The sequence below is a fragment of the Lolium rigidum genome, chromosome 6 (assembly GCF_022539505.1).
Source record: "Lolium rigidum isolate FL_2022 chromosome 6, APGP_CSIRO_Lrig_0.1, whole genome shotgun sequence".
NCBI classification, from domain to species: Eukaryota; Viridiplantae; Streptophyta; class Magnoliopsida; order Poales; family Poaceae; genus Lolium; species Lolium rigidum.
In genome coordinates, this window is record NC_061513.1 from 52,147,613 (window position 1) to 52,175,044 (window position 27,432).

The 27,432-nt window shown below is 46.7% G+C and overlaps 5 protein-coding genes across 6 annotated transcripts; 4 read left to right on the top strand and 1 right to left on the bottom strand.

Annotated features, from left to right (window-relative positions):
* Positions 1-230: 230 nt before the first annotated feature.
* Positions 231-2,304, bottom strand: LOC124666076 (pentatricopeptide repeat-containing protein At3g02650, mitochondrial-like). Of its 2 annotated transcripts, XR_006990798.1 has the most exons (2): positions 535-2,304; positions 231-440 (listed from the first exon to the last, which is right to left on the bottom strand). XR_006990798.1 is itself a non-coding variant. In XM_047203419.1 (1 exon), exon 1 carries the CDS (start codon positions 2,302-2,304, stop codon positions 613-615), a length of 1,692 nt encoding a protein of 563 aa, XP_047059375.1. In that variant the 3' UTR covers positions 442-612. The 2 variants fall into 2 exon arrangements, 1 of the variants encoding a protein (XP_047059375.1); XM_047203419.1 differs by lacking the exon at positions 231-440 and having other exon boundaries at positions 442-2,304.
* A 7,483-nt stretch (positions 2,305-9,787) lies between these two features.
* Positions 9,788-12,179, top strand: LOC124668094 (ribonuclease 2-like). Its single transcript, XM_047205292.1, has 9 exons — positions 9,788-9,996; positions 10,101-10,129; positions 10,391-10,467; positions 10,600-10,701; positions 10,831-10,834; positions 11,068-11,159; positions 11,609-11,770; positions 11,868-11,964; positions 12,079-12,179. Exons 1-9 carry the CDS (start codon positions 9,788-9,790, stop codon positions 12,150-12,152), a joined length of 846 nt encoding a protein of 281 aa, XP_047061248.1. The 3' UTR covers positions 12,153-12,179.
* A 4,440-nt stretch (positions 12,180-16,619) lies between these two features.
* Positions 16,620-19,422, top strand: LOC124663646 (ribonuclease 2-like). Its single transcript, XM_047201318.1, has 9 exons — positions 16,620-16,819; positions 16,994-17,022; positions 17,101-17,174; positions 17,345-17,446; positions 17,591-17,594; positions 17,799-17,890; positions 18,105-18,266; positions 18,872-18,965; positions 19,061-19,422. The coding sequence occupies exons 1-9, from the start codon at positions 16,620-16,622 to the stop codon at positions 19,129-19,131; spliced, it is 828 nt and encodes a 275-aa protein (XP_047057274.1). The 3' UTR covers positions 19,132-19,422.
* Positions 19,423-23,131: 3,709 nt separating this feature from the next.
* On the top strand, positions 23,132-23,623 carry LOC124661383 (histone H3.3-like). The gene is made up of 2 exons (XM_047199240.1): positions 23,132-23,206; positions 23,283-23,623. The coding sequence occupies exons 1-2, from the start codon at positions 23,135-23,137 to the stop codon at positions 23,619-23,621; spliced, it is 411 nt and encodes a 136-aa protein (XP_047055196.1). The 5' UTR covers positions 23,132-23,134; the 3' UTR covers positions 23,622-23,623.
* A 2,930-nt stretch (positions 23,624-26,553) lies between these two features.
* LOC124660801 (histone H3.3-like) lies at positions 26,554-27,084 on the top strand. The gene is made up of 2 exons (XM_047198640.1): positions 26,554-26,625; positions 26,746-27,084. The coding sequence occupies exons 1-2, from the start codon at positions 26,554-26,556 to the stop codon at positions 27,082-27,084; spliced, it is 411 nt and encodes a 136-aa protein (XP_047054596.1).
* Positions 27,085-27,432: the final 348 nt, after the last annotated feature.

The following is a 27,432-nucleotide window of genomic DNA, read 5'->3' on the forward strand; positions in this document are numbered from 1 at the left end:
ACAAATTAGTGATAAATGTCCTTAAAAACAGATCGACGAAGAGATCTCCCCTACATCAGATACCAATCAATGCCAACAAGTACTCCCTCCAATCCAAATTAATTGACTCAACTTTGTTTAGATACACATGTATCTAGAGCTAAAACACGATCCACATCTAGACAAAGTAGAATCAATTAATTTGGATCGGAGGGAGTAAATGAATTACAAATTAATATTATACCTCCGACATTCCAACATTGTACATGATCATAGCATATATGCATGCTCTTCTATTCATGTAATACAGCATCAATTAGTACCTGCTGCCGCATTGACATTTTCTTTCTAGCATCTCTGCATCCTCTGTTGGCAAGGCAGGAGATTGGATCGAAAATGGCATGCAAAAATTCTCAATTCCACAGAAGGAGAAATTCTAGACCAAAAGTACATACGCATCCCTGTTGGTCCAGCATTTATAATGTAAATGCAAAATTATTTTAGGAACAAACAACAAACAGACACATACAAAAGATGGTGTTTTCATAACCTCACCATAGATGCGGAGAACAAAAAGGGGCAATGAGCCAAAAGTGATTAGTGGCTGTGTCACTCAAGTGTATCCTAAAGAAACTAAGCTTCTTGGCTGTCTTTTGACGCCTCTTCCATTTCTAATTCCTTCACTGCTACTACGAGGCTCCTTGTAATACCCTTAAGGCGTAATCCACCACCCTCTATTTCCTCCAGGAGCTTCTCAGCTGTTCTCCAGTCCATAGCCCTGAGACATATTGACTGGATAAGTTTGTTATACTCATCCATATTTGGCAGCAATCCATCTTCCTTCATCTCTTTTAGGCATTCCAGGGCCTTGTCGAACTGCTCCATCTTGCAGTAACCACGAATTAGTATGTGATACGTAACCCTGCTTAGTTTTGGGTGGATCTTCTTGGCTTCGCGGAGTAGAGAATGGGCTTCATCAATCATGCCTCCTTTAGTGTAGCCACTCATGATGACACTGTATGTGTAAATATCAGGGCGCAGTCCTCGGCTCTCCATCACTCTTATCAAACCCTTCGCTTCCTCCATTTCTCCCTCTTTAGACAATCCCGTGATAACAAAGTTGAACACTGCACTACCAGGAGCTGGGCCAAGATTCACCATCCTCATCAACAATTTCTTTGCATCCTTGACATTTTTCATCCTACACAAACCGTGTATAACCGCAGCGAAGGACTTGCCTGCATGCTTAAGAGACTTCCCCTTGTATTCCTCAAGCAGCTCCAGAGCCGTACCGATGGTCTCATCATCCCTCGCCAAAGCACCAACAAGGAAATCCAAGGCCGATGTTGGAATCTGAACCTTCTTCTCCTTGGCTGCTAGGTATACCGAATGTGCATCCATCACCTTCTTCCCCTTGCAAAAGAAGGTCACGATCTCACCGGTCTTCTTCCCATCAGGGAAGCACCCAGAGCGAACCATCTTCTCACAAACACCCCACGCAGCACCAACCATGGACTTCTTCCCGGCCGCTTGAATCACCAGATAATAGCTGTCACCATCCGGAGTACAGCCAAACTCACTGAACTTGTCAAGCACCTCTAGCGCGGCCTTTGACTTCTCGAGCTTCCAGAACATTGCTATCACCCTATTCAGAATCTGAGTGTTCACTGATCCTGGCACACTGCCCATTTCCTTAACCAGATCCCAGAGCATGTACGCGTCCATCTTGTCGATCTCGTTGGAATCAGCAAGCTTGCCAGCGATGATTTCAAGATTGGCAAGGGTCTTGACATCGGGGTTGTTCTTCCCGGCAGACTTGAACAAGAGGAGAAGCTTTTTACCAGAGCAGTTCTCGGCAGAGAGGAGGACGGCGGCTAGGAGCGGCTCGGTGAAGTCAACGACCATGTCGGCGATGGCGGAGGGGATCTGGTCCTCCGGGGTGGACTCCACGAGGGCGCGGACGCGCGCGACCTCCTCGTCGCTGGTCTCGGCATCGGCGGCGTCGGAGGAGGCGGTGGAGACGAATATGTCGTCGGCGCCGTCCGCATCCTCCTCCCAGAGCGCGGCCAGGTTCTCCTCGCCGTCGTCGGTGGGATCGGCCGACGCGGATACGGCGTCGGGCGAGGGGTATGGGTAGGCATCCGGCAGGGCTTCCGACGAGGAGGTGGCGGCGTCCGGGACGGCCTCGGGAGAGGAGGAGAGGAAACGGGAGAGAAGGCGTGGGGGCGGGGCACGGGCCAAGATTCGAAGTGGATTTTTCTGCGGCGGAGATGCGGGGGTGGAGGAGCGGAGGAGGAGGAGAGCACGAGCTCGCGAACGCCACATCGTCGTCGTCCGGCGGCGGCGGCGTCAGCGAGGTGTGGCGGTGGTTCTTTTGCGTGGGGGAGACGGGGAGTGTCGGGGAGAGAGAGTGAAGGTTTCGCATTAGGGTTTAAGGCCTTAATGGGCTATTGGGCCTCTCGTAATTTTCTTCTGTTATAAAAAAGTTGGCTTTACCCAAAAAATGTGGCTACTCATCAGTTCAAAAAAATCTCAATAAAATCAGTTTAAACAAGTTCAAAAAAAGAAAGAAAGAAGTTTTGTTTTCCATGAATACTAGCAATTTCAAAACTTGACAAAATTTATGTGCAATGGTTGAAACTCGTGTTTATTCCCACACATGAATCTGAATCTACACTGGAACTCAAGATATTAATTAGGCATGCTTAAATGTCCAAACGGAAACTCAATTCAGCTCCCGGGTGCATACCCTTTACCAAAAAACATATTTTAAAGTGTTAAAAAATTAACAAGAAATTCTACATGTACATTTTCACAATATATGTATGTTCGTCAAGTTTTGTGAAAAACCGATATTCGTTATGGTCTATGCAAAAAAAAAAAAGAGAAAATTAGTTTTGCAAAGGCCTTATTTTCAGCGCCAGATTTTGTCATTTTCACATGCGTCACACGACAAGTTAATTTTTCATGTAATAACTTTGTGAATGTCAACACCCGGATTTTTAAATCCAGATACCTATTATGCCATACATCGCAATGCAATCCTAGGAATATTGTTTTTACGAGACATAATAGATTGATATCACAGAACATCATTCATTACAAACCATAATTGTCTTACATCAAAGGATCACATGATCCAGTCTTAATACCACAACTGATCTAAGGATCAAATACATAACACATAGCGGAAGATACGTAGTAGGGGTCCATCTGTTCCACAGGCAACGCTTGACATCATGAGTAGTCCTAATTATCATAGACGTCCTGCTGTCCGTCTTCATGGTACTGGTTCTCCTCTTCATAGTCTGGTCATTTGAATAGTCAGGGACAAAGCCACGAGTACTTTTAAAGTACTCGCAAACTAATACTAGTGTAAGCACTATCAACTATAGTAAGGGGGTTCTAAGCTCTAGGTTCATTTGCATAAAGCCAGTTTTATTTCATAAACACTTAGTAATACAAGACTCTTTATTTGCCTAACTAGCTCGAGTGGGAACATTAGTGACATTCCCACAACTCTGTTGTGATTCAAGTCAAATTCACCTTTCAAGTTCAAGTCACCAGTCACATGTCACATTTTGAAAAATGGTCTGATGACGGAATATTATGGCCTTTCCAATCGTCCATAACCGTGGACATAGCTATTCGAATAGGTTTACACTCTGCAGAGGTCGTACACTTGTGCCACAATAATTACAATAATCCGTCAGGGGTAACTGGCCCTGATTTATCACACTCAGTGTGCGGACTACCAATCATAACCTTTCATTTACATACCCTAGGATAGGCACCTCTCCCCATGAGCTTGGCCTCCCAGTGAGGGCAAGCCGCCAACCTGGGAACTGCACAGGGCTTGGGTCGAACAGTCACCTCATTTCACGTCATTTCACTTTCAACGGAGGCTGCCTCGGCATAACCCCTATGACGCTTGTTCAGAGGGAACCCATACTAAAATACATAAGTTTCCAGTTAAGCCCTACCCAGATTCAGGTATTGTGGGGGTACTTGAAAATTGGAATGGTATCGCATCCGAACCCAACCATCAGTTTTGGTAAAGTTCACCATGTCATTCACAAGTCATATTCACCTTCAAAATATTTCAATAGAATGACTCATCATTCCAAGGTTTTCAAAGTCACAAGTTTCACAAGTTCCCATCTAGAGTAGGTTAGTTTTAGGTTAGCACGAGAAACTAATCATGAGGGGTGCTAACTACATTCTTGCTCTCTAGGCTAAGTTTGACTCTCTTGTGGTACTCTATACTTAGACACAAATTAACTCCATCAAAATAAACCTTGGTAAAACAAAGTGAAGTTAAATCAAGATAAAACTTGGGTTTGGATGAATAATACTTTAAATACCAATACTAGTGCCTTAGTCTCTTGCACTAGTAACTTGGCAAAGGTAGAACTAGCATGGGTAATAGCTTGCAAGAGTATAGCTTGCCTTGATTGGTACAGTTGTCAAAGTGTTCTTCTTCTTCCTCGTAGAAGACCTCCTCCTCCTCGTAGCCTTCGGTACTAGCGTCTATAAATGGATACGAGGTAACAAACACCAATCAATACTTAAGGAGGCTACTTAGCCCTAATGGCTCAATCAAGATGACCTAGCATCATCACAAATATCACTCACATAACACTAGGGTTTTCTTCTTTAGTGTTTGGAAACTAAATTCCTCTTATTGAAATATTCATTAGGGTTTCTATTTATTTCCTTTGGAGAAATAATTTCCTCTCATTGAATCTTATTAGAATTTAATATCCTCAATTAATAAGTGTGAGACTATGTTTACCAAGGTCAACACTTCACATTTATCATTTGGGAAAAATGATTTAAATGAGATTCATCATCTCGTGCAATTTAAATACTAATTGAAATGATTTAATATCACCAAGTAATTAAATATGAGATTCTAAATACTAGGCTATTATCTCATATTGAATTACTTGAGACAAAGTTTTAAATGAGAGGAAACCTCTCATACCATATACAATTAATTTTGGATGATTTAAATGTACTAGAAATGGCCACATAGCCATTATTTTCCTCTAGCCCATGATCATGCAAACAACTATGATATGTTTTTACCTATTCATGTAGAGTATGTGAAATGTGAATTATAGGAGTTGGAATCAACTCAAAATCATTTATGGTTGATTTTTAATAATTGTTTGAATTTGAAAAAGGCTCTGCCTTGTTATTTTTACTACATGAGTTCTACAATGAATCTAAAGTTGAAACCAGTGGGGTTTGATAGAGAATTTTATAGGCTTTCCAACCATATAAAATTCATCAAATTTGGCTCAGTGGATTTGGTTTTATTCTATTTTGAAATTGGCACCAGTAAGGAATTTCAACTAAATGAATTAAATCTGATTTGAATAGTTGGGCTTGGCGGGAAAAGGAAATGGGCCAGGAGAGGGAAAAAGGGGAGCAGGCCGGCCCAGTTAGCGCGTCTCGCACGCACGGGCCGACTGACAAAGGACCCCACACGTCAGTGAGTCTTAAACGCCGAAGCGGTACGGGAGAGAGGGGGCCGTAGGATTAGAATCCGATCGCACGGTCGAGAGGCGTCGTCATCTCCGGCGAGCACGGCTCACTGGCACGGCGAGGGTAGGGGGTCGGAGGGCTCACCGGCGGCCAGCGATCGTCGGCGTTGACGCAGGAGGAGGTTGTCGAGGGTGGCGGAGCTTCTGGTACAGGTGGCGTCGCCTGAGGTGGCTCCAATCAACGGCGCCCTTGCCGCGGTACTGGCGGTGCTCCGGCGAGCAATTGGAGATGCTCCGGCGCCAATGTGGAGAGGGAGAGAGTCGAGGAGGGTCAGGGATGAGAGGGGAGTGGAGTGGTGTGCTGAGATGGCTCGGGGGAGCGCTCTATTTATAGAGTTGAGGGGTGCTGCGGGTGCACGGATGCGGTCGACCATGGCGACGGCGTTTGGAGCGGTGAAGGGGCAAGGTGAGGTTGGCGTGAGGTCGCTGGCATCATGGCGAGCAGAGCAAGCGTGATGGCGCAACAAATGGAGGACGAGGGTGTGCGGGCGACGTCCATGTCTCCGCAGTACCGTGGCGGAGACTTTTGAAGAGGACGACGGCGACAGGGCGAGCGCGGGCTAGTGGGGTTGTCCAGGAGCTAGCTGGTGCGTAGGGGAGTGCGCGTGCGAGAGGAGGGAGCGAGGGGCGGACGAATGCGACGGGGCGAGTGTGCGCACTGGCGCGTCCAGTGTCGTGCGCGTGCGCGTTTTGGCATGGCCTGGGCGTGTCTGGGCGCGTACGGGCGCGTCGCGTTCTGAGTTGTGCACGTCTCCTTTTCGACTAGGGCGAGTACAAGCATGCTCAGTGGAGTGTGGTGAGTCTCTTTGACAAAGTGAGGGTGACCAGAGAGGGAGGGAGATGATGACTGGCATGGTGACGGCATGATGGCTCGGCATGGTGATGTTTTGGATTATTTCTCCACTTTTATCAGTGCTGCAGTGCATGGCTTGATCCAGAGAAGTACAAGGGTAGTGATGATCACAAATGGTCCCTGGTTTAGCCCAAAACCCATTGGGTTTTAGCATGTCTTGCCAAATCCAGATTGTGCACACCAGGTGTTTGTGAAAATGGCCGAAAGAAACTTAATTTGGAAATTTGGCACACAATTTTATGGGTGTGTCTCAAATAATGTTTGGCACCCTGTGGTGGTATTGGTTTGCAAATTTTAGGGGTTTTGTGAAAATCCAAAAAGTGTATGATCTAGAATCTGATTCAACATTGCCACTTTGCATCCTTGTAATAAGCAATAGAAAAGGAACTAGTCAAAGTGGTCAACATCAAAAGTGTTCAGCTTGATGAGGTCTTGGATGAGGTGCAAAGAGTTGAGAGACTTTGGTTTAGAAATTTCTTAATACAGGGGCTCAAAGTGGGTAAGATGTTAAAATTGCCACATGTGACCATTATCACATGTAACTTAAATTTGATTTTTCTTTTGATTTGAAAAGTGCTTCTTTGACTAAAAAGTTATTCTTATTAGTTTAGTAAGGTTTCCAAACCATTGACACAATTTAAAATGGCCTAGGTGAAAGATTTGCAAAAGTGGCCATAGCCTCATATGTGTTGCTATTTTTATTTTTTTTCTTTTCTTTTTCTTTGCTTCCCTTTGATCCCAAAGAGTATTCATTTGGGTTCATTTAGAGTTAGGTTGGGTTTAGTAATGGTTTCAACCATTTAGGTAAGGTAAATAGGGCATATGCCATTATTGGTGAAATGGCCATAAGCCCACGTATGCCTCACTTTTATTTTGTTTTCTTTTTAGTTGTTCCTCTTGGGTTTTGAAAAGGGTAGGGTTTTAGGGTTTAGAACCTTTCAAAATACTTCACACAAGCATCAGGGCAAAACTCACAACAATTGGGCATGAGCACTATGCACATTATAGAACTCAAATAAAGTTTTTGTTGGTTCCAATTTTTGGAAAAGGAAATTCATTTTCTTCTTTGTTTGAAAATTTGGGATGTTACAAATCCTTCTCCCTTAAGCAAAATCTCGTCCCGAGATTTAAGAAAAGTTAGGAACCTAAGAGAGATTGGGCGAATGGGTTAACAGGAAAACATACTCTGCATGGTCTGGGGTGCTTCCTAGGCTTCTGTGGCACTCATGTGGTAGCGACGGCCGTTGTGGTTGTCCGGGTTCCTTCTAGCTACGAAGCGGCGCTGTTGCTGGGCAGGTGCAGCAGTATTGGGGGCAGTCTTGGCAAGCTTCTTGGGGCACTCATTGGAGTAGTGACCCACAGTTCCACATTCATAACAAGTCACCGTTGACTTGTCCTTTGGGGCAATGGGGGTAGCATTGCTTCCAGTCCTTGGGGCAGTGTTGGTGTTGTTGTTGTTACCATTCTGGTTGTTGTTGTTGTTGTTGTTGTTGTTGTTGTTGTTGTTGTTGTTGTTGTTGTTGTTGTTGTTGTTGTTGTTGTTGTTGTTGTTGTTGTTGTTGTTGTTGTTGTTGTTGTTGTTGTTGTTGTTGTTGTTGTTGTTACCATTCTGGTTGTTGTCGTTGTTGTTGTTGTTGTTGTTGTTGTTGTTGTTGTTGTTGTTGTTGTTGTTGTTGTTGTTGTTGTTGTTGTTGTTGTTGTTGTTGTTGTTGTTGTTGTTGTTGTTGTTGTTGTTGTTGTTGTTGTTGTTGTTGTTGTTGTTATTGTGGCCTTCGGGCTTCGGGGGTCCTCCATTGTTGTTGGTGTAGTTTGGGCGGTATGTCTGAGCAGGTGGCTTGTTGTGTCTTGGGGCAAATCCTCCAGATGAATTGTTGCGGTACTTCTGTGCATTGCTGGGTCCATTCTGGTGCATCATTCTGCGCTTGCGGTTCTCGTTGGCTTGGTGCAGCTTCCCTTCCATCTGGATGGCGGAGTCCACAAGGGCTTCGAGGTCAGCAAACGGGATGTTCACTAACACAGTCTGCATCTCATCATGCAGTCTATTTAGAAATCTTTCCTTCCTCTTCTCGTTGGTGTTGGTCCCATCCGGGGCGTACCTAGACAGAGTAAGAAACCTGTCGCGGTATTCCACTACGGACATCCTTCCTTGCTTGAGTTCCCGAAACTCATCTCTCATCTTCTTGATCAGTCCCTGGGGTACATGGTACTTGCTGAATTTGAGTTTGAAATCCTCCCAAGTCATTATTTGTCCCGCATTCATTGCATGGGCACTTGTCCACCAGGCTTTGGCAGGTCCTGACAGGTAGTGGGTGGCGAACACTGCGGCTTCTACTCCTGCAACTTTCAGGTTGTTCTCCATTGTTTGGAGCCAATCATCAGCATCTAGGGGCTCTTCTGTCTTGCTAAACATTGGAGGGTTTGTATTCTAGAAATTCTTCAGCTTGGATCCAGGATGATCATGGTTTTCATGGCCTTGATTGTTCTAGGCTAGCTGTTGCAGTACGACAAGGTTGGCTTGTCGCTCAGCTCTTTCGACTTCTCGATCTGCTATCATCATCTGCAACATCTGCAGCATTGCATCCTGGTTGGTGCTGCGGGTTGGAGGGGCCATCTGAACATCGAGGTAGATGATAAGATAAAAGGGAATGTTCTAAGGTTTGTTTGGTTTAAAGTTCAAAAAGTTTCAAAACTTGAGTAGTGCTAAGGGGGTAAAACCAACAACACTTTTTCATTCATACCAAACAACACACATTACAAACTAACATACAAATGCCAAAACAGAAGGACACATATACTTAAAAAAAACGGGGCCAAACACTTTGCCCCAATATATTAATTAGAAAGAACACAAATTTCTAGTTAATTAGCAGAAAAAAATCGGACGAGAAACGTCACAACAAAATCTCATGCGAACAACTCCAAATCATGCATCTCCCTGATCACCTAGATAGACCAACAAACTCTTTTAACCAGCTACAACCATCGCCTATCGGCGCATGAACATAGACCTTGGACACGAGAACCAAAAAGACACACAATCACACCAAAGTTACTCGTGAAAATTAAGTTGGGACTTGCGTTCGAAGCATAACTGGAATAGCCTGTGTCTTGCTGCTGCTACCATGGTATATCTTTTTTTGAATGGTACCATGGTATACTTTGGCAACCCAATACACGTTAATTTGTGACTAGCGTCGACTTGTACCCTCCATGGAAGCAAGCTTGGGCAGAGGAAGAAACCCAAAGACGTGGGGGGCGTATTACTCGATACGACGTCAAGCTAATTGATCAAATTCAGCCAGCCATAAATTGCAGTTCATGGTGGTCGATAGCACGTAGATAGATAGATCCGGAGTCCGGACAGGACCGAGCCAATAACTGAAGGCCAGGCAGTAGAGCAGTAATGGAGACGACGAGGCGCGGGAGGCGGCTCCTCGTGTCGCTCTCCTTCCTCTGCCTTGCCGTGCTGCTCGCGACGGCGTCGACGTCGCCGGCGACGGCCGGGAGGAAGCGGCGGATGTCCGGGTTCGACTACTACGTGCTGGCGCTGCAGTGGCCGGGCAGCGTCTGCCGGCAGACCAACCACTGCTGCAGCTCCAACGGCTGCTGCCGGTTGGTGCCCATTCCATCCCCTCATCTCTCCCTGTAGCTCATTGTCATGAGAATTGAGAAAGTTGCTTCAGCAAGCTCATCTCGTTTCCCTTTGCGCTCTGCAGATCAAGCCCTCTGAACTGGTTCACAATCCGTAAGTATCAGTACAATACTTGGTTTGATTTGAGATGCTAATGAAAATGCAGCCTCCAATCGGCTTTGCTTATTGACTCCAGCTCTGCTCGTCCTGAAATGCATTTGATCTTTGGGCGATGTTTAGAGTTCAGAAACAGAATCTTTAACATGAGGATCGCATATGATATACTAGTATATTAGTTTTTGTCAGATACCGAGAATTTATGTCGGAAAACAGCATCCAATTGCAAATAATTTCATTCTTGTTTGTTGGGGACAGATGGGCTGTGGCCACAGTACAGCTACGGTGGGTGGCCTTCATGCTGCCGACAAACCACCCCATTCAACATGAACAAGGTATGAATTCACTTGTTTGCAAGTACGGAGTATACTAGTATGTTTGAACTTCAGAATGACATTCTCTGAATTTTGCAAGCACATTAGGTCAATGTGCTTAAATTAGTTGTGCTTTGGTTTTGGCTACGGCAGATCGCGATGCTGAGGCCGATACTGGAGAAGTACTGGCCATCCCTGTACTGCGGCGATTCGTCCACCTGCTTCGGCGGAAAGGGCCCGTTCTGGGTGCATGAGGTTAGTTGGTGAATTGGCATATCGATTGACATCTGATCAAGGAAACAGACGGCTCGCTCACCACACAATGCTTTTCTCTTTTGTTTCTGTCGTGCATGTGCTGATGTTTCGCTGGACTGCATTCGCCAGTGGGGTACGTACGTATGTGGTTTCTGAATTTACTTTTTTTTTGTTGGTTTGAGATAGCTTATCACGTGTACCACGCGATTGGTTTCTGAATTTACTTTTTTTGGTTGTTTTAAGATAGCTTATCACGTGTACCACGCGCTTGGTTTCTGAATTTACTGACAGAAGAAAAATACAGTTCTGCTGATCCTAATCTTTCTCTATCTTACATTCGAAGTCTCTCTTTGTTCGCCGTTGCAGAGACTCATGGAACGTGTGCTTACCCTGAAATACAGGACGAGTACGACTACTTCTCCACCGCACTCTACCTCTACAGCAAATACAATGTCACCGTAAGTTAGGAGTACAGAGCAAGTATCTGAGCTTTCAGCATGTTTTTTCCCTATTGCTATGCTTTGTAATACTGTGATTTGATCCAACAAATTTTAACATGCAGTCTAACCTCCTTTTTACACTCGTTTGCGTAGGATCAACACACTTTTCCTGTGTTTTCCTTCGTGTTCCATCCTAATGACTGTTCCTACAATGTTCCTATATTTTGCAATCATCTATCTTTACCTATGATTGTAATCGTTTAAACTACCGCGTACTTTAAAATTGTTTTAATAAAGAAAGCTGTGTGCATCAATTGATGCAGAGGCTGGGGCTATGCTCCCATTTCGAGAAAAAAAAATCTATCTTTACCTGCATTTCTACAAAATTCATATGTTTTTCCTATTCCTCTGCTTTGTAATGCTGTGACTTAATCCATAGAAACCCTAACGCAGTCTGCTCTCTGCAGAAAGCCCTGAGGAAAGCGCACATCTACCCACGGAACGGGAGGAAATACGAGGTGGGGCACATCGTGGCCGCCATCGACCACGCCTTCGGGAGGCTGCCGCATATCGTCTGCAAGAACGGCTCCGTCCAGGAGCTCAGGCTTTGCTTCCACAAGGACTACCAGGTAGGTACCTACCACAATGCCGACGACGTCCTCTGTAGTTCCGCAACTGCAAACTTTCTGCTGTAGTTGTGAAGCATGGATATGTCATCTTGTGCAGCCCCGGGATTGCGGGTCGGAGACTGACGATGCATGGTCGAGCAGCAGGAGAAGCCATTGCCCTCGTTACGTCACCCTCCCGTCCTACAAAAAGTCTGGTAATGTTAAAATCGCTTCTTGATCAGCCCATCATCATGTACTCAAACATGCCAACGCAAACTGCTAGTAGTAGTATTTTCTGCAAGAGTTTTGCTGACTACGATTATGTACAGCGATGGCGAACGCCACAGAGGGAGGACTGAGGAACCGAGCGAACAAGGAGCCGCGTGCGTACGGGCAGAGCTAGCTGTCACACCTGAAGCCTCACCTGTTGTCGACAACACCTTCAGTGAGTCCTGTAAACTAGCTAGTGGGCCGTGGGCCAGGTATGGGGTTGGGCTTGGGCCGAGTGAGTGTCGAGTCAATCTATAAGACCATGAACTTGTAATGTCAAAGGCATCGAATGGAATTTTTCGATAATGGATGTTTTATTACTTACTCGAAAGCAATATACCTGACCTCTACATAGGTAGAATGCATGCAGCTGTTCCAATCCACAAATTACAACGAAAAACTCTAATTCTCGAAAAATACACAAAAGGACTGATAAAGATAACTACGATGAAGGAAAGTTGATCCGTAAATCACGATGTCATCCATGTTGGGAAAAAAAATCCATCACCGTATCCTCCAGTCGTGTAGACATCTTCGTAAAAAGGTCGCGATGTTCCACACGCTGTAGAGAATGTAATAGAACGATGTTAGTTTTTTTTTTCAAAATGGGGGAAATATCGCCACAGCTTCTGCATCCAAAGGATGCACACGACTTTTTTTATTAGATTATTCACGAAACCTTACAAGAAAAAAATACAAAAGATCAAACTCGAAGCAACCTTACTATACCTACAGTGGGATGAAGAGGGTGACAATACACCAACTCAAATCATCCAAAACTAAATGCCTTCTCAGACCGCCCAATAGCAGGTGAGAAACACATTCAGTCAAGCAGACTCTCAGCGCACGCCAACACACACGCCACAGGAGTTGCTCCCGCCGTCTTCCTCAACTCCATCTTCAAGAGAGATCAACGCATTAACCTTGCAAGACCTGTCGTCGATGCCACCATGACGCCAAACGGCTCCACCCTCCTGCACGTATACATCATCCCGCATCTGTCGTCGATACCCTGCAGCACCATGCCACTGAGACTCCGCGCCAACAATGTGGTAGATGAACACCACTCCACCGAAGTCCGCTAACATCCAGCAGCTGCTCCAAAAACGATGCCCCAAGAGGTAGAACGACGCAGGATGCGCCGCCATCGTCCGATCCGGGAGACCCGGACCTAGGGTTTCCCCGGAGCGACACGAGTGAGAAACCGCAGACTGCGTCGACGATGCCTTCAAGAAGGTTGCGGCACGACACGTCGCCATCGTCCGCCAACCGAGGTCGGAACACGGTTTTCACCGGCAACCGCGCATCCCCAACTCGCCGGGTGTAGTGCCAAGACGGGCAAAGATGACGCCTTCGACAAGGTAACGACGTCGACCGACGCCGCCATCATCCTCCAAGACCGAGGTCGAGGCTCAATTTTCACCGGCCGCCATGACACCCCGGACTAGATCACCATCGCCGGAAGCCTGTGTGAGATCCCATGATCCCCCACACAGGACTACCAGCCTGGCCGACCACCTCCGACGAAGAAGAAGGCCGCCTCCTCCATCGAACCCGAGGTTGCTGCCCCGGGCGTCCTCGAACCGCGGGAGAAACCCAAGGTCACCACCCCGCACTGGCGAGAAGCGGAGGGGATGGCGCAAACCATCCCACCACCAGCCACCACCGGTGTGCCACCGACGGGAGGCAGGGAAGGCCGCAGCACTCTAGCCACCGCCGCCTCTTCTTCCTCCAACTGCCACCGCCCCGTCATCACACGGGATGGAGGAGGTCTACCGCCGCTGTCGTCGAGGGGATGACCCAGCTGCCGTCCCATCCGCGTCAAGAGGGAAAGCCGCCGCCGCCGCCACGCCCCGAGGTCTTTGCCCCAGCGGCGCTGCCGGCGGTGGCCGCGGCGGGAGGATGAGGATTGGGGTTGGGGCGGCTAGGGTTGGGAGGGGTTGGAGGAGGAGGATAGTGTATCTCATCCTCTACCTCTGAAACCCACCTCCTGCTTGCTTTCTCAGCCCATATTCCCTTCTCCGGCCGATCTCGTTTGAATTCAAACACGAGGTCGTGATCAGTGGACTCCATCAGCATGTTACCGTTCTTCATAGTGTTAAACTCCTGGCAAACCTGACGATAGCGACGTGACGAACTAAAAGAAATGTGACTTGGGGTAAGAAGCCCTCCAAGCAGTTCAATGGAAGATATTTGGGTGTGTACGGAGAGAAAGCGGGCGCTAGCACTCGAAATCAGGATCTCGCGATTAGGACAAGTATCAACACCTGCCAACCATGTGGGCAATGTCTTGGTTCAAGCGACGTAACAAACTGTCGGCTTGTCATCAGTTCCTACCCTGGCTCTGCAACTCTGATGCACATTCTCTTGCAAAATGTAGGTGATCTGCACAAAAGATGGACGTTTTTTTTCTTATGAAACACACTATAGACGCAAAGGCTCACACAAATGTATATACACTCATCCCTACGAACCCAAGCACACTCTACCTCTATGAGCACATTCGAGTGACAGAGTTCAAGAAATTGATCCGATGGATCTTGAGATTGACGAAATCATCATGAACGCCTCGATGTCGACGAAAGCGTCGCTTACCACTGAAAAATATTCCACTTTTTAATGAAACATCAAAGTGTCAGTGTAACTCCACTTTCTAATGAAACATCAAAGTGTACTAGCGTGTAACTTGTAAGATGTACTGGTTATCAGCACAAGTGTAATTAATCACGGGTCGACGGTGTACTTGTGAAGACGACACGGCAGCATTATCAAAGGCACGAGAGATCGAGCCGAGCCGAGCCTGCGCGCTCTCTTCCCTTAGTTTACTAGTCCGACTTTTTTTTTTTTGGAATAAACTGGATCGAACGCGTGCTACTTTCGATCCGGATGCATATACGACGATTGCGTGCTTGTCCTGAACTTTTGATGACGAGACGACGACTCTAGCTAGCTTGTCTCTTTCGTCGGTGCCGATGACGGCAAAGGATATGCCGAAACTAATCGAGATTCCAGAGCATCAGATCAGAGTATCAGATCCACACATGCCGGGGTAAGATAGTCAGCGGTCCCGATCGGTTGGTGCATCCGGTAGGGCTCTTATCTTGAAAAGAACTTGCAATTTGGGCAGGTGGTGCGTGTGGTACTCGATCTCTACAAAATTTCCAGACATCCGGCCCAGAAAATTTGGCGAAAAGAAAGAAGAAAGGGTAAATTTGCAAGTGTAAGTTGCAAAGGATTTTTTTTTTTTGAACAAAGTTGCAAAGGATTGGACTCGTTGATTTATGGCAACACAATTTTTGGATTTGCACCCCCTGCTAAAAATGATGTTGCAAATGTGAGGACAAATTTACAAGTATAATATTTCTTCTTTAGGGCATATTTGGTGGCCGACGCAAACGGATCTAGATTATCTATTTTGATCCGCGCCAATGGGAGACGTAAACGCGGGAATAAGACATGTAGACCGATGCATTCTCAGCGCAAATTCGAGCTGTAAATATGAGGTACACCGTGGACCGCCTCGGATATTTGCGCGTGTTCACGTGGGGCTCACAAGTCATTGACTCAGAAAAGTACTGAGGAACCGTCTTTATATAGGGTTTAGCCTAATCTAAGACCACCGTATCTATTCGATGTCATGCGCCCTACCATGGCCGGGGCTAGAGTTGCGCATCCTACTGGCCGCCGCCCTCCACACTGGTGTGGATTGGAGGGCCTCGGCATGGGCCACACACCTTGCGCTCCCGCTGCGCCCGACAGCGCTCCAAGGCGTTGTGGTGATGTTGGACCCTAGAGGGAGCCATGAAATCTTCCAGGTCAAATTCACGGTGGCCTCTTTGACTCTCCTTCCACCGCCGTCCGGCCTAGGCCTTTTGCCCTCCAGCATAGGCCTTTTGCCCTCCAACACCGGCCTCTTGCCCTCCAGCATAGGCCTTTTGCCCTCCACCATCGGCTACCCGTCGCCTGCTGCGCGCGCCGCTCGTCGCCGCGCGCCACGAGCCGCCGGGCGCCCGCTCCACCCGCAGAAGATTCTCCGAAATTTGGATGGCTCGTGCCACGGAAGAATGCCAACTGGCTGAAATTTCCCTAGCGCCAACGATGCAGCGAACTGAATAGCGCTGTCCAAAATCTGTGTATATGGAATACCGCACGCCGCGATGGGGCATTGCTGCAAAAAGATTTTGATGTCCCACATTTTCCGGTTCAAGGACGGACATGGTCTATGCTCGGTACCGCATATCGACGCCTTTGACGGTTATTTCCCGGTTTCGGGACGAACGGGTGTGCTAGAGTTGCTCTGAAATGGGTCGCCATGGAGATGCTCCCTAGCTCGGTTGTCTCACTCCGATTTTTGAACGGTACCTAACTATAATAGTAGGCAAGCATATTCTGAAAAAGAAACTATAGTGGCCAACACATTTTAATTCAAAAAAGAAAATGTAAAAAACAAAAAGACGGCACGGACCCACCTGCCTGTGACACGAGATCGTCCCTAACCGCACCCATTAAACCTCCCCGGAGCCGTGCGTCTTCATTGAACTGTAGAGTCCAGTTGCGAGAGGAAAGGGGGAGAGCGAGACACCGCGCACGGCGGGGGGCAATGGCGACGACGAAGGCGCGCGCGGCGTGCCTGCTGGTGGTCTGGGCGCTGGTCGCCGCCGATCTGTTCGGCACGGGCCTCGCCCGCGCGTCCCTGGGGAAGGAGCAGCGCGAGTTCGACTACTTCGCGCTCGCGCTGCAGTGGCCGGGCACCATCTGCCCCTCCACCCGCTACTGCTGCGCCATCAACGGCTGCTGCCGGTACGTGCTCGCCCGCCCGCCCCTCTTCTTCTCCCTCCCTCTCTCCCCACCCACTCGCTCGTTCGGCTCGGGTTCGGGTGGAGTTTCTGGAGCTCCCGAGATTCGATTCGATTCGATTCTTGGTTTATGCGCTCTCTTGCTGACGCCCTTCGCTTCCCTTGTTCCCCTGTGCAGGCCGGAGCCGCTCCAGACGTTCACGATCCGTAAGTGCGCGGCGACCATCATGCTTAATTTCGTGGTTCCAGTAAAATTGCGTGCCTGAATTTTTGCTCATGGGACAGACGGGCTGTGGCCGGACTACGACGACGGGACCTGGCCGTCGTGCTGCCGCGAGACCAACTACGACGCCGACAAGGTGCCAGCCTAGCCTATCCTCACAGAGCTCACTGATCCATTCCCGCTGTAGCTTAATCCAACCCTGGCACAGTTGACTCTGTATAGGAGACAGGACAAGGCCGTCCTGATCTCCCATTGACTCTGTGCCAACCTTGTTGATCGATACGTGTCTTCGTTGATTTGCTGTAGATATTGTCTCTGAAGCCGGTGATGGACCTCTACTGGCCCTCCCTGTACTGCTCGACCTCTTCCACTTGCTTCAGCGGCAAGGGCCCCTTCTGGGCTCATGAGGTATACTGTCACAACTACCGGCTTGGACTCTCGAATTACCGCTACTTGCTTTGAACTGACACTAACCTTTTGTGATGTTTCGTTGTTTTGCATAACGGCATTGTCGTGTGCTGCTCGATCGGTTACTCGCGGATCGTCCTTTAGTGGGGTAATGCTCTTCAGTTCACTTGGCCTAATGAAACAAACTCTTTTTTATTTGCGAAATAGTGAAACAAACTCTTGTTATAAGCGAGAGTTACTCTAGTTTTGATTCATGTGCACAGACATCTGCAAGCACAGGATGATGCCGAAAATGAAGTCCTGGCTCCTTTCCGTTGCTAAGTTTCGGTTTGTTTTTTCCTGATCTTTGCAGAGAAGCATGGAACGTGCTCGTCCCCTGTTGTTGAGGATGAAATGGAGTACTTCTCTACTGCCCTTGACCTCTACTTCAAATATAACGTTACAGTAAGCATCTGGTCTTTGATTCATCAGTTGTAACGTTTTATTGGTTTTCTTTCGTATGCTACACAGCACCTGAACCTTTTTGAATCCAAGTTAGCCTGGTTTGCGGAAGACGAAAACAAACTTAGAACGACTAGTTTTTATGACTTGTACTCCTGCAAAACCGCGTCACAGAATTTTTTCTCTTTTCTGCTGTTAAATTGGATTAAAATCACAGGAAATGCTGGCCACTGGAGGTATCCTGATCTCAAATGGTGAACAATATGCACTGACTGATGTCATCAGTACCATCAAAAATGCTTTTGGAGGCTCACCACAGATCATTTGCAAGAAGGGCTCAGTTGAAGAACTAAGGCTGTGCTTCACCAAAGATTTGAAGGTGAGCTCTCCTTAGACAGGTCTCAGTTTTAATTTTAATTGCGGGAAGACAGAGCTTCATTGATTGAGAATAATGTTAGCACAGCTATTTTGAATTATGTCCGACATGCAGGCTGGATAAATCTTTTTTTTTTTTTGCCTTGGAAGTGCTATTAATGTGATACAGCTCATTACAACAACTCATTGTTCTTAATACTGATTACCAAAAGCAGCATGTTTTTGAATCTTGTTTCGCCATGGGACTGATAACTGCAGTTTATGTTTGCTAAAATTTAAAGCATGCTGCCTTTTGGAATACACTCAACTATCCCTAAATCTTGACAAAACGATGAATCAAAATTTATCAGAATTTGATGTCATAGTCGTGCATGAATTTATCTGTAATCTGTATGCTGTCCGGCTTGTGTTTCCTCATACCTGAACTCGAAGTTATTTTCTCGTACTATGTCTTAAAACAGGTGTTGGCGTGTTGCATAAGTTCCACTAGTAGTTAATCATGCAAGTATTTCTTTGTCAAAATGCAGATTTCTTTTTGATTCCCATGCTGTTCACTTCACATGTCATTTTTTTTTTTGCACAACCATGCTCACCTCAGTTTTGTTCCAGCCTCGTGATTGCCTCACTACTTCTGCATTGTCCAAAAACTTGTCGAAATCAAGTTGCCCCAAAAACATCTCCCTGCCAACATATGATCCCAATGGTAAGTTGTAATCCCTCACATGGAAGTTCTCGAGGTCACTTCTGTGCCGTCAACCCACGGCGTCCATGCTAATCCTGCCCTCTGTATATCTGTAGCATTCATAAATTCAACCTTGGCGGTTCTCCCAGAAGCCAGTAACAGTAAGATGTATTTTTATACGTCGTAAGATACCATTACAGCAACCGTGCATGTATGGCTATGATGAAGCAGATATCTTCTGGACTCTTGACTGCTTTGAAGACATAGCCACATATGCTGGTGAAAGGTGTTCCTGGTTTGCAAACCATTTGTAAATAAGACAATTCCACATTACCATCTGAGAACAGATTATTCGACTATGTTCTGGCTATTTTCTATTTCTGTACTGATGGAAATCAAATAGCCAATGACCGAATGTATACATTTACACTATTCTGAAGCTGGGGCAAGTCCCTTCGTAGTTCGTTGGATTGCTGAAGGAAGGTCTGTCATTGTTCTAAATGTTTCTAGTTATGAATGGATTATGTTGCAAGCAGTCTATAGTAGCACAGGGTTTAGATGTCATGCAAGCTATACGTTTAACTAATTAAGATTAAACGACACTTTCATAAGTGAAAACTGAACCTCTCTGCTGTAACAGTTGTACTGTATAACAAATGCTTGTAGGACACATATTTAAACTTAAACCACGACACTTATTATTTACAGTGAGATGGGGTCTCCTTTTCAGATATCCCTAAACAGAGGAAACTCCTCATGTGGTACTCCATTAAAAAGTATAGAGAAGGATACGGTAGACACTACTCGCATAACCAATGCCACCCATGAGCTGCTGAATCCAAGCTTTTTTTTTTTTGAAAATGCTGAATCCAAGCTTTAGCATAATAGCCTCCATATATTGCAAGTCCACATGATCAAATGCCTTCCTCGTATCGAGCTTTAGCGCACAATAGCGGTGTTTCTTCGCCTTTTGCATGCTTCATGAAATGAAGGCACTCATATGTTGTGATGATATTTTCGGTAAGGTACAAAAGCAGACTGTTCCTCATAAATGGTCTTCGGTAGGACCACTTTCAATATGTTTGATATTACCTTAGATGCAATTTTACAGATCACGTTACATAGGACGATGGGCAAAACTGTCCCAGTTTGGATGGACTCGCCACCTTTGGGATCAAGACAATAAAGGTTTTGTTGATGCTACGTGGATCATCTTGTCCCCTTAGTACACGCATGACTGCTTCAGTCACTTAGTGTCCACATACTTTCCATTTTCGTTGGAAGAAATGTGCAGTCACTTAGTGTCCACATACTTTCCATTTTCGTTGGAGCAGAGAAACCATCTGGACCCGGTGAGTTAGTGGGGTACGTCTCAAAGAACGCCTTCTTGACGTCCGATTCTAGAAAGGGAGGATCAAGCCGTATGTTCCTCTCTGGATCAACCCAAGTGGGTACATGCCGCAGAGCCCATCCATGCCCGATACAACTTCGGAAGTGTACAACAAGTGATACAAACCATTAGCCAAATTTCCCATCTTACTTTCCATGGATGTGGTAATACCATCCATTATTGCTAGCTCCTTTACCCTAGTCTCCTTTTTTGCGCTAAGTTTTTCGGAAATGGAAAAAACGGGTACTTTTTATACCCCTCCGAGAGCCATTGGATCCGGGACCGTTATCTCCACATAATCTCCTCGCCATGTAGCACCTTCACAAGGCGTTCTATTGTCTTGATCTTGGCATATGAAGGTTCAACACGTCCCGGCCGGCTGATTCCGCAGGACAGAGAGCTCATTCTTTAGCGCTCGTATTCGAAGCTGCACCCCACCAAATGTATCTTTCTCCAAACTCGACAAGCTGCTCAAGATAGCCTCCAACTTATCGTACATCGCGCTCGCATTACGACTCCTGTTCGTTGGGCTCCATGCATCTGCTAGCTTGTCTAAGAACTCATCGTGGGTTTCCCACATAACTTCGTACCTAAATAGGCGGTCTTCGCGGTGCTAGTATTGTTGGCGAGGAACACACCTCAATAGTATAGGCAAGTGGCCAGAGGTCGTGTATCCTGCTAGATGCTACACCAGCGCCTCTATGAACCCCGCACACCAGGTCGGTGACGCTAGCACATGATCCAATCTCACACGGAAGAAAGATTCTCTTGTGACTTTCTTCTCAAAATTCCATGGTACACCTCTATAACCCAAGTCATACAGACCGCTGGACCCAACAATCTGGCTCCAACTCCATTCATTAACATCCTTGTGCTCTTCCCAATGGAGAACCTTGTTGAAGTCACCAATGCAGAGGCACCGTAAGTTGTTTGTAGACAATATAGATTTGAGCATATCCACATCGTGTGGCGCTTGTTTACCTGGGCATCCCCGTAAAGAACCGTGAGACGCCAGGGATGCTTCCCCTCTTGAATAACAATAGTATCTATATGGTACTAGGAGCAGGGTAACACTTTGAACTTTATTGAATTATTCTAGAAAGTCTCGATGCCACCACTACGACCACTACTGTAAAACTCTTATCAAGCCCTAAACCAAGATAAACTTTCCACCCTTGACCATTGAAGCTGAGTCTCCACCACACAAACTACAGATGGGGCATGCTTCTCCATCAAGATACAAACATCTCTCACTTCCGCAGTGCCGCCAAGATCGTGACAGTTTGCACTCAACACACTCATTTGGACCGGAGGTCCTCCGTGGAGGCCACCGAACCAGTCATGGTGTTACTCTTCTTTGTTGTTTTATGTTTCTTCGGGCGCTTCTGCTCCCTAGTGGAGGGACACGAAGGGGGAGTGCCCTCCCTTGTTGCATAGATCTTCTCAGTCCCGCCCTCCTCGAATTATAGCTGCTTTTTTGCCCTTGCCTCCTCTACATGTACAATTGAACCTACAACCTCCATTACAACATCAGTGATGCCTCTGTGCTTGTCTCATTTGCCACATTCTTAGTCGGACTGCCTTCCATCAGCCGAGCATCAGCAGTTGTGCATTTACGGTTCTCATGCGTCATCAGTCCTCCCCTGCCACGTCCTCCATCACGAGGGACCCGAACAACTCCTTGGCCCGATTGGTCTGCACCTCTTCCACCCAACGTATCCTACCTTGGACCCTGCCATTCCCGGCCAGCTGACCGGTTTGTAGTGCCACCATGCAATTTCGCTTTGTTCCATAGCATAGCAGCAAGGAGCCATTTACCATAGCCGATTGCTCTCGGTGCATGTTCGCCAGTTCCGTCGTACTTCTCAATAAGCATGCCATGACCACGAAACAACCATGGCCCCCGCTCCGTAATTCTTTTTAATCCTCGGAAATCTATTCTCCTCAATGTCGCGGAACGACAACTCCTGTGCGGTGCCCACACAAAGCTCATTATTTTCTTCACATACGTCGCGTTGAAAGGTCGGGTAGTCAGGTTGTTCATCACCGCCATCCACTTTGAACCTTCCTTCAGCGACTCCACCTCGCTCTTCACCACGAACATGTGATCAATGTCCTCACCTTTTAGGTTAGACTCCTCAGTAACTCCTCCAAGGTCGGCTCAGACCCTGTATGCTCCGTCTTGGCACTCGCTCCCCCTTCTCCATCACCGCCGCTATGCCGATCCAATCTCAAACCCTAACTCGAGCGAAACTGTCGAGGCCAGGCAGTCGTGCGAGACGACCCCTTGATCATCCCGAGCAACACACTCACGAGGGTGGTAGAGATGGACCGATCGCAAGGAAAGACACGGTCACGCCGGAGATCAGGAGATCGCCGGAGGTGGCCTTTTTTTTGTTGAGAACTACCTAGTTTTTTATTTCAACGCGGGCTTCGGCCCGTATGCAGCCCAAATTCCCAGACCAAATGCACGCCAGGGCAGCCCAAGTCCTAACGCCACGTCACCGATCCGTACCTCGTACCTGCAATAACGATGCTCTGTACCCTCGTGGCTTTCCGACCAACCAGAGGCGAGCACGAGGATCGTGTGCTTTCTTGCACGCAAACTCCAGCCATCAGATCTAATCGCAATCGGTAACCTCTTCCCAAACGGCAATTAGCGAACCGCCTCTCGCGCGCGCCCAGCACCTATAAATACCCACACCACCTCCTCGCCTCCCCTAACAATTCAATCCATCGCCTTCAGTTTGGAGTTCCACTTCAACACAGCCAAATCATCGGAAGTTAATTCGAAGTCGAGATGGCGCGTACGAAGCAAACCGCCCGCAAGTCCACCGGCGGCAAGGCGCCCCGGAAGCAGCTCGCCTCCATTGTTCGTCTCGTCCCCTCTCCCTTCTGCATGCTGTTCTGGTTTCGACGGTTGCTAATTTCGTGTGTTCTAATTGCAGGCGGCGAGGAAGTCGGCCCCGACCACCGGCGGCGTGAAGAAGCCCCACCGCTACAGGCCCGGCACGGTGGCGCTCCGGGAGATCCGCAAGTACCAGAAGAGCACGGACCTGCTCATCCGCAAGCTTCCCTTCCAGCGCCTGGTGCGGGAGATCGCGCAGGACTTCAAGACGGACCTTCGCTTCCAGAGCCACGCCGTGCTCGCGCTCCAGGAGGCCGCCGAGGCGTACCTCGTCGGACTCTTCGAGGACACCAACCTCTGCGCCATCCACGCCAAGCGCGTCACCATCATGCCCAAGGACATCCAGCTCGCTCGCCGCATCCGTGGAGAGCGCGCCTGATTCTAGCCATAGCTAGCATGCATGGTCCGCGATGAGGGCGCTGTTCTGGTTGTTTGAATCGCCGCTTCTGGTTTTAATTAGTTCGTGTTTAATAGATCGTGATATAGGAAACTCGATATTTGTAAATGAAACTATTCCACATTTCAATCTCAGAACAACAGAGGATTCGATTTTTTTCTGGTTTATTGTCTATTTGTGTACTTTTTGTAATCAAATAGCCAATGACTGAATGTATACATTTACGCGATTATGTAGCTGGGCAAGGATTGCTGAAGGATGTGTACGTCTTCTCTTCTAAACGTTTCTACTTGCATATAAACGGTGCATACAGTCAGTTCTAGCTAATATAGAGTTTAGATGTCGTATAGGTTGGACGCTCAACTAGTTAGATTCAGTTAATTGTGAATCTGTCGTGGATTCATCACAATCTCTTGTTGAAACAAAAACGGAGACTTCGCACCACGAACTGCAGCTGCTGCTCATGGTTCAAATGTAGAACAAGTTTATTCAAAATAACTGTAGCAGTCACCAACTGTCCTGTATCGATGGATCATATTAATTAGGGCAGAAGCAGCATATATATTATGTTGTATTACCCCATCAACACTGCGTATATATATGGTATCAAAGAAACAGCTTTGAGACTTCTGTCCAGGGGAAAACTTGAAGCATTTAGATGTCCAAGCAGCCAGAATTTTTCATTGACATCAACCTACGCACACGAACTAGAGGAGACATTTTGGTCTTGGGACTTTGCAGAGTCACACACTTAACACAACCAAAATGCATGGATCTGTAAACTAAAAAAATAATTGACAAATTAAATTGAGGGAAAATTCACATGGAAGTACAGCAAAACAAAAAGTATGTACAGTTTAATTACATCAGTTTTACTTCACGAAGGATGGATATGGTAAATACAGGAAGCACAACCTCATTACCGCAAACTTGTAAAACTACAAGTTCTAAGGTTTCATTGAAATTGGGCATTTTTTGCAGAAAGAATCGATGTCGTGGTACTCAACAAGTAGGACATATAGCAAGTATCCACATATCATCATGACGCACAACCAGAAAATTGCACATGAAATCAGGGGCAGACTCAAAAAGTAATTTTAGTGGGGGAAATTCAGATGAGTGGGGCCAATTCTAGTACAAATTAAATTTATAAACCTTTTCTTCATATATGAGCAAATTAGACAAAAGTTTGAAATTTTGAGTTGGGACACTGCCCCACTCTGCTATACCTGGGTCCACCCATGCCCGCAATGTGAGAAAATGCATGTATATATACAACTACATGCTCAAAAATTACTTCACCATAACAGGTAGTACTCCCTCCGTTGCAAAAAAAAAAAAAAAACTGTTCAATTTTTTCTAGATATGGACGTATCTATAACTAAAATGTGTCTAGATACCTCATATCTAGACAAAGTTGAACCGCTATTTTTTCGTAACAGAGGGATTACAATTTTTAGACGAAGTCCCCAGTAGAGGAAAAAACAATGATGTTGCATCTTACAACACATCTCCCACACCCCCATGGACAAATAAAAAAGGGAAATAAACCACCGCATAAATTTGATGTCATCCATTCTCAAGCAAGTGCAAAATCTAAAGGAACATTAGATCAGACAAGTGCCTTGAGGATGATCACATCATCGACGGCTTCAGAAAGCCAAGAAGTCACCAACACCGTCCTTCCCCATTGTTGAAGAGGGCCCTATCGACTTGGCTTACCTAGAAGATGCTTCACCATCGGACGAAGGAGCCGCTCAAACAAGAACAGTTAGAGGAACTAATCACAAGACTGCCAATAAATTTGAAATGCGCACAATGATCTCACCGTGATGAGCACACCTTTCCAGCTACACTTCCACTGCCAACGAACGTTGAAACCAATAGATTAAGTTTCATGGTGCATCCATTGGAGATGTGCAATGAAGCCTGATTGGAACGACAAATACATTGAGAGTGGGGACAACGGTCGGATGTTCCTTCTATTGCAGTGTTCAAAGCCTTTGCTATTTGAGGTTTAATTTCTACATTATTGGGAGAGTGTGAGATGCTCCTTTGTTTTTTTCCATTGATTCGTTGGCGAGCTAAAGAAGATCAGACCAGTAGTAATCACAAGAGGAAAGATAAATGCATTCGAGGATGTATAGTGATTTTTTTTCTTATAGGATGTGTCTCTATGATTTTTCTTGGGTCCCCGTGTTTCTCTTATCCGCCACTGTGCAATGATTCTTGTGTTATGAGATTATGAATTTAAGATATTTTCTTTGCGAAGAAAAGAATCTTCCAACCCTCTGGAAATGCAAATAATTTGATATGTTGAAAGAATATTTAAGGTAAGTTAATACTTGATAATATATTGTTTACATGACATGATTTTTATTTAATTCTTGTACTTATGGAATCATGTTATCAGATAATTTTGTATTCAAAGCCTTGCCTTGACGAATCACGAACCTAAGACACTCTTTTTCAAATTGTGACGTACTTGACGAAATACCGTTGTCTCACGAAATTAATCTTTGAACCTAGCATGACATTAAGATAATTTTGAGATGATGATGCCCTATACCATCAAACTCAAAGTTTCCATGGAATTTATTTAGATGATTTTCTAAAAATGCTTTAACACCCAGGCCCTAGTGCCACGTTACCGATCCGTACCTCGTCGTTTTCCTCCAATCAGAGCACAGCACGAGGATCCCTGATTCCCTGTGCTTCCTTGGCACAAATCACAGCCATCAGATCCTAATCGCAGCCCGAAACCATCTCCCACACCATCAACAGAAACGGCCTCAGCCCATGATTCTCCTGCCCATCCCCCTATAAATTGTCGCCCCACCTCCCCACTTCTCGTCACACCTTCCACTCCGGCACTCCCCCAAACTCCGCAGACGATTCCAAGTTCGAAGTCGAGATGGCCCGTACGAAGCAGACCGCCCGCAAGTCCACCGGCGGCAAGGCCCCCCGCAAGCAGCTCGCCTCCAAGGTTCGTCTTCTCATCCCGTCTCCCGGTCGACCTCCTGCATGCATTGCCGATCGCTTTCTGTACACTTGTTGCGGTTTAATCTATTTGCTGACGGTTTCCGATCTTGGGTTTTGATCTCAGGCGGCGAGGAAGTCGGCCCCGACCACCGGCGGCGTGAAGAAGCCGCACCGCTACAGGCCCGGCACCGTCGCGCTCCGCGAGATCCGCAAGTACCAGAAGAGCACCGAGCTGCTGATCCGCAAGCTGCCCTTCCAGCGCCTGGTGCGCGAGATCGCGCAGGACTTCAAGACTGATCTCCGCTTCCAGAGCCACGCCGTGCTCGCGCTCCAGGAGGCCAGCGAGGCGTACCTGGTCGGCCTGTTCGAGGACACGAACCTCTGCGCGATCCACGCCAAACGGGTCACCATCATGCCCAAGGACATCCAGCTGGCGCGCAGGATCCGCGGCGAACGCGCCTAAGCTATCGGCGTTCATGGTCTCCGCTATGAATGCGCCGTAATCGATCTAGTTGATTGATTCGCTTCTCGTTTTAGTTCCGTGTTAATTAGACCGTGATAGGAAAGTTTGTTTTCGTTGTATTCATCTCGTGATAGGAAAGACTTATCTGCTGTTCGATCTTTTGGTTTGCCCTAGGTGCAAACTGATGCTATACAATATTATTATATTTGCTACGGAATAATTGTGGATTTGTGGCGTTTTGTTGATACTATGTCCTAGAGGATTATCTTGCCCTAGTGACTATTTACTAAAACTGTACTGAGAGGGAGAAAAGACAGAAGCAGATCATCGACATTTTGTCCTACATCA

Bases quoted from the DNA above. Each gene is read 5' to 3' on its own strand.
- LOC124660801 (XM_047198640.1), top strand. From the start codon at position 26,554: ATGGCCCGTACGAAGCAGACCGCCCGCAAGTCCACCGGCGGCAAGGCC. The intron at 26,626-26,745 runs GTTCGTCTTCTC...TTTTGATCTCAG, and splicing joins GCAAGCAGCTCGCCTCCAAG to GCGGCGAGGAAGTCGGCCCC.
- LOC124661383 (XM_047199240.1), top strand. From the start codon at position 23,135: ATGGCGCGTACGAAGCAAACCGCCCGCAAGTCCACCGGCGGCAAGGCG. The intron at 23,207-23,282 runs GTTCGTCTCGTC...TTCTAATTGCAG, and splicing joins GGAAGCAGCTCGCCTCCATT to GCGGCGAGGAAGTCGGCCCC.
- LOC124668094 (XM_047205292.1), top strand. From the start codon at position 9,788: ATGGAGACGACGAGGCGCGGGAGGCGGCTCCTCGTGTCGCTCTCCTTC. The intron at 10,130-10,390 runs GTAAGTATCAGT...TGTTGGGGACAG, and splicing joins TCTGAACTGGTTCACAATCC to ATGGGCTGTGGCCACAGTAC. The intron at 11,771-11,867 runs GTAGGTACCTAC...CATCTTGTGCAG, and splicing joins GCTTCCACAAGGACTACCAG to CCCCGGGATTGCGGGTCGGA.
- LOC124666076 (XM_047203419.1), bottom strand. From the start codon at position 2,304: ATGTGGCGTTCGCGAGCTCGTGCTCTCCTCCTCCTCCGCTCCTCCACC.
- LOC124663646 (XM_047201318.1), top strand. From the start codon at position 16,620: ATGGCGACGACGAAGGCGCGCGCGGCGTGCCTGCTGGTGGTCTGGGCG. The intron at 16,820-16,993 runs GTACGTGCTCGC...TCCCCTGTGCAG, and splicing joins GCCATCAACGGCTGCTGCCG to GCCGGAGCCGCTCCAGACGT. The intron at 18,267-18,871 runs GTGAGCTCTCCT...GTTTTGTTCCAG, and splicing joins GCTTCACCAAAGATTTGAAG to CCTCGTGATTGCCTCACTAC.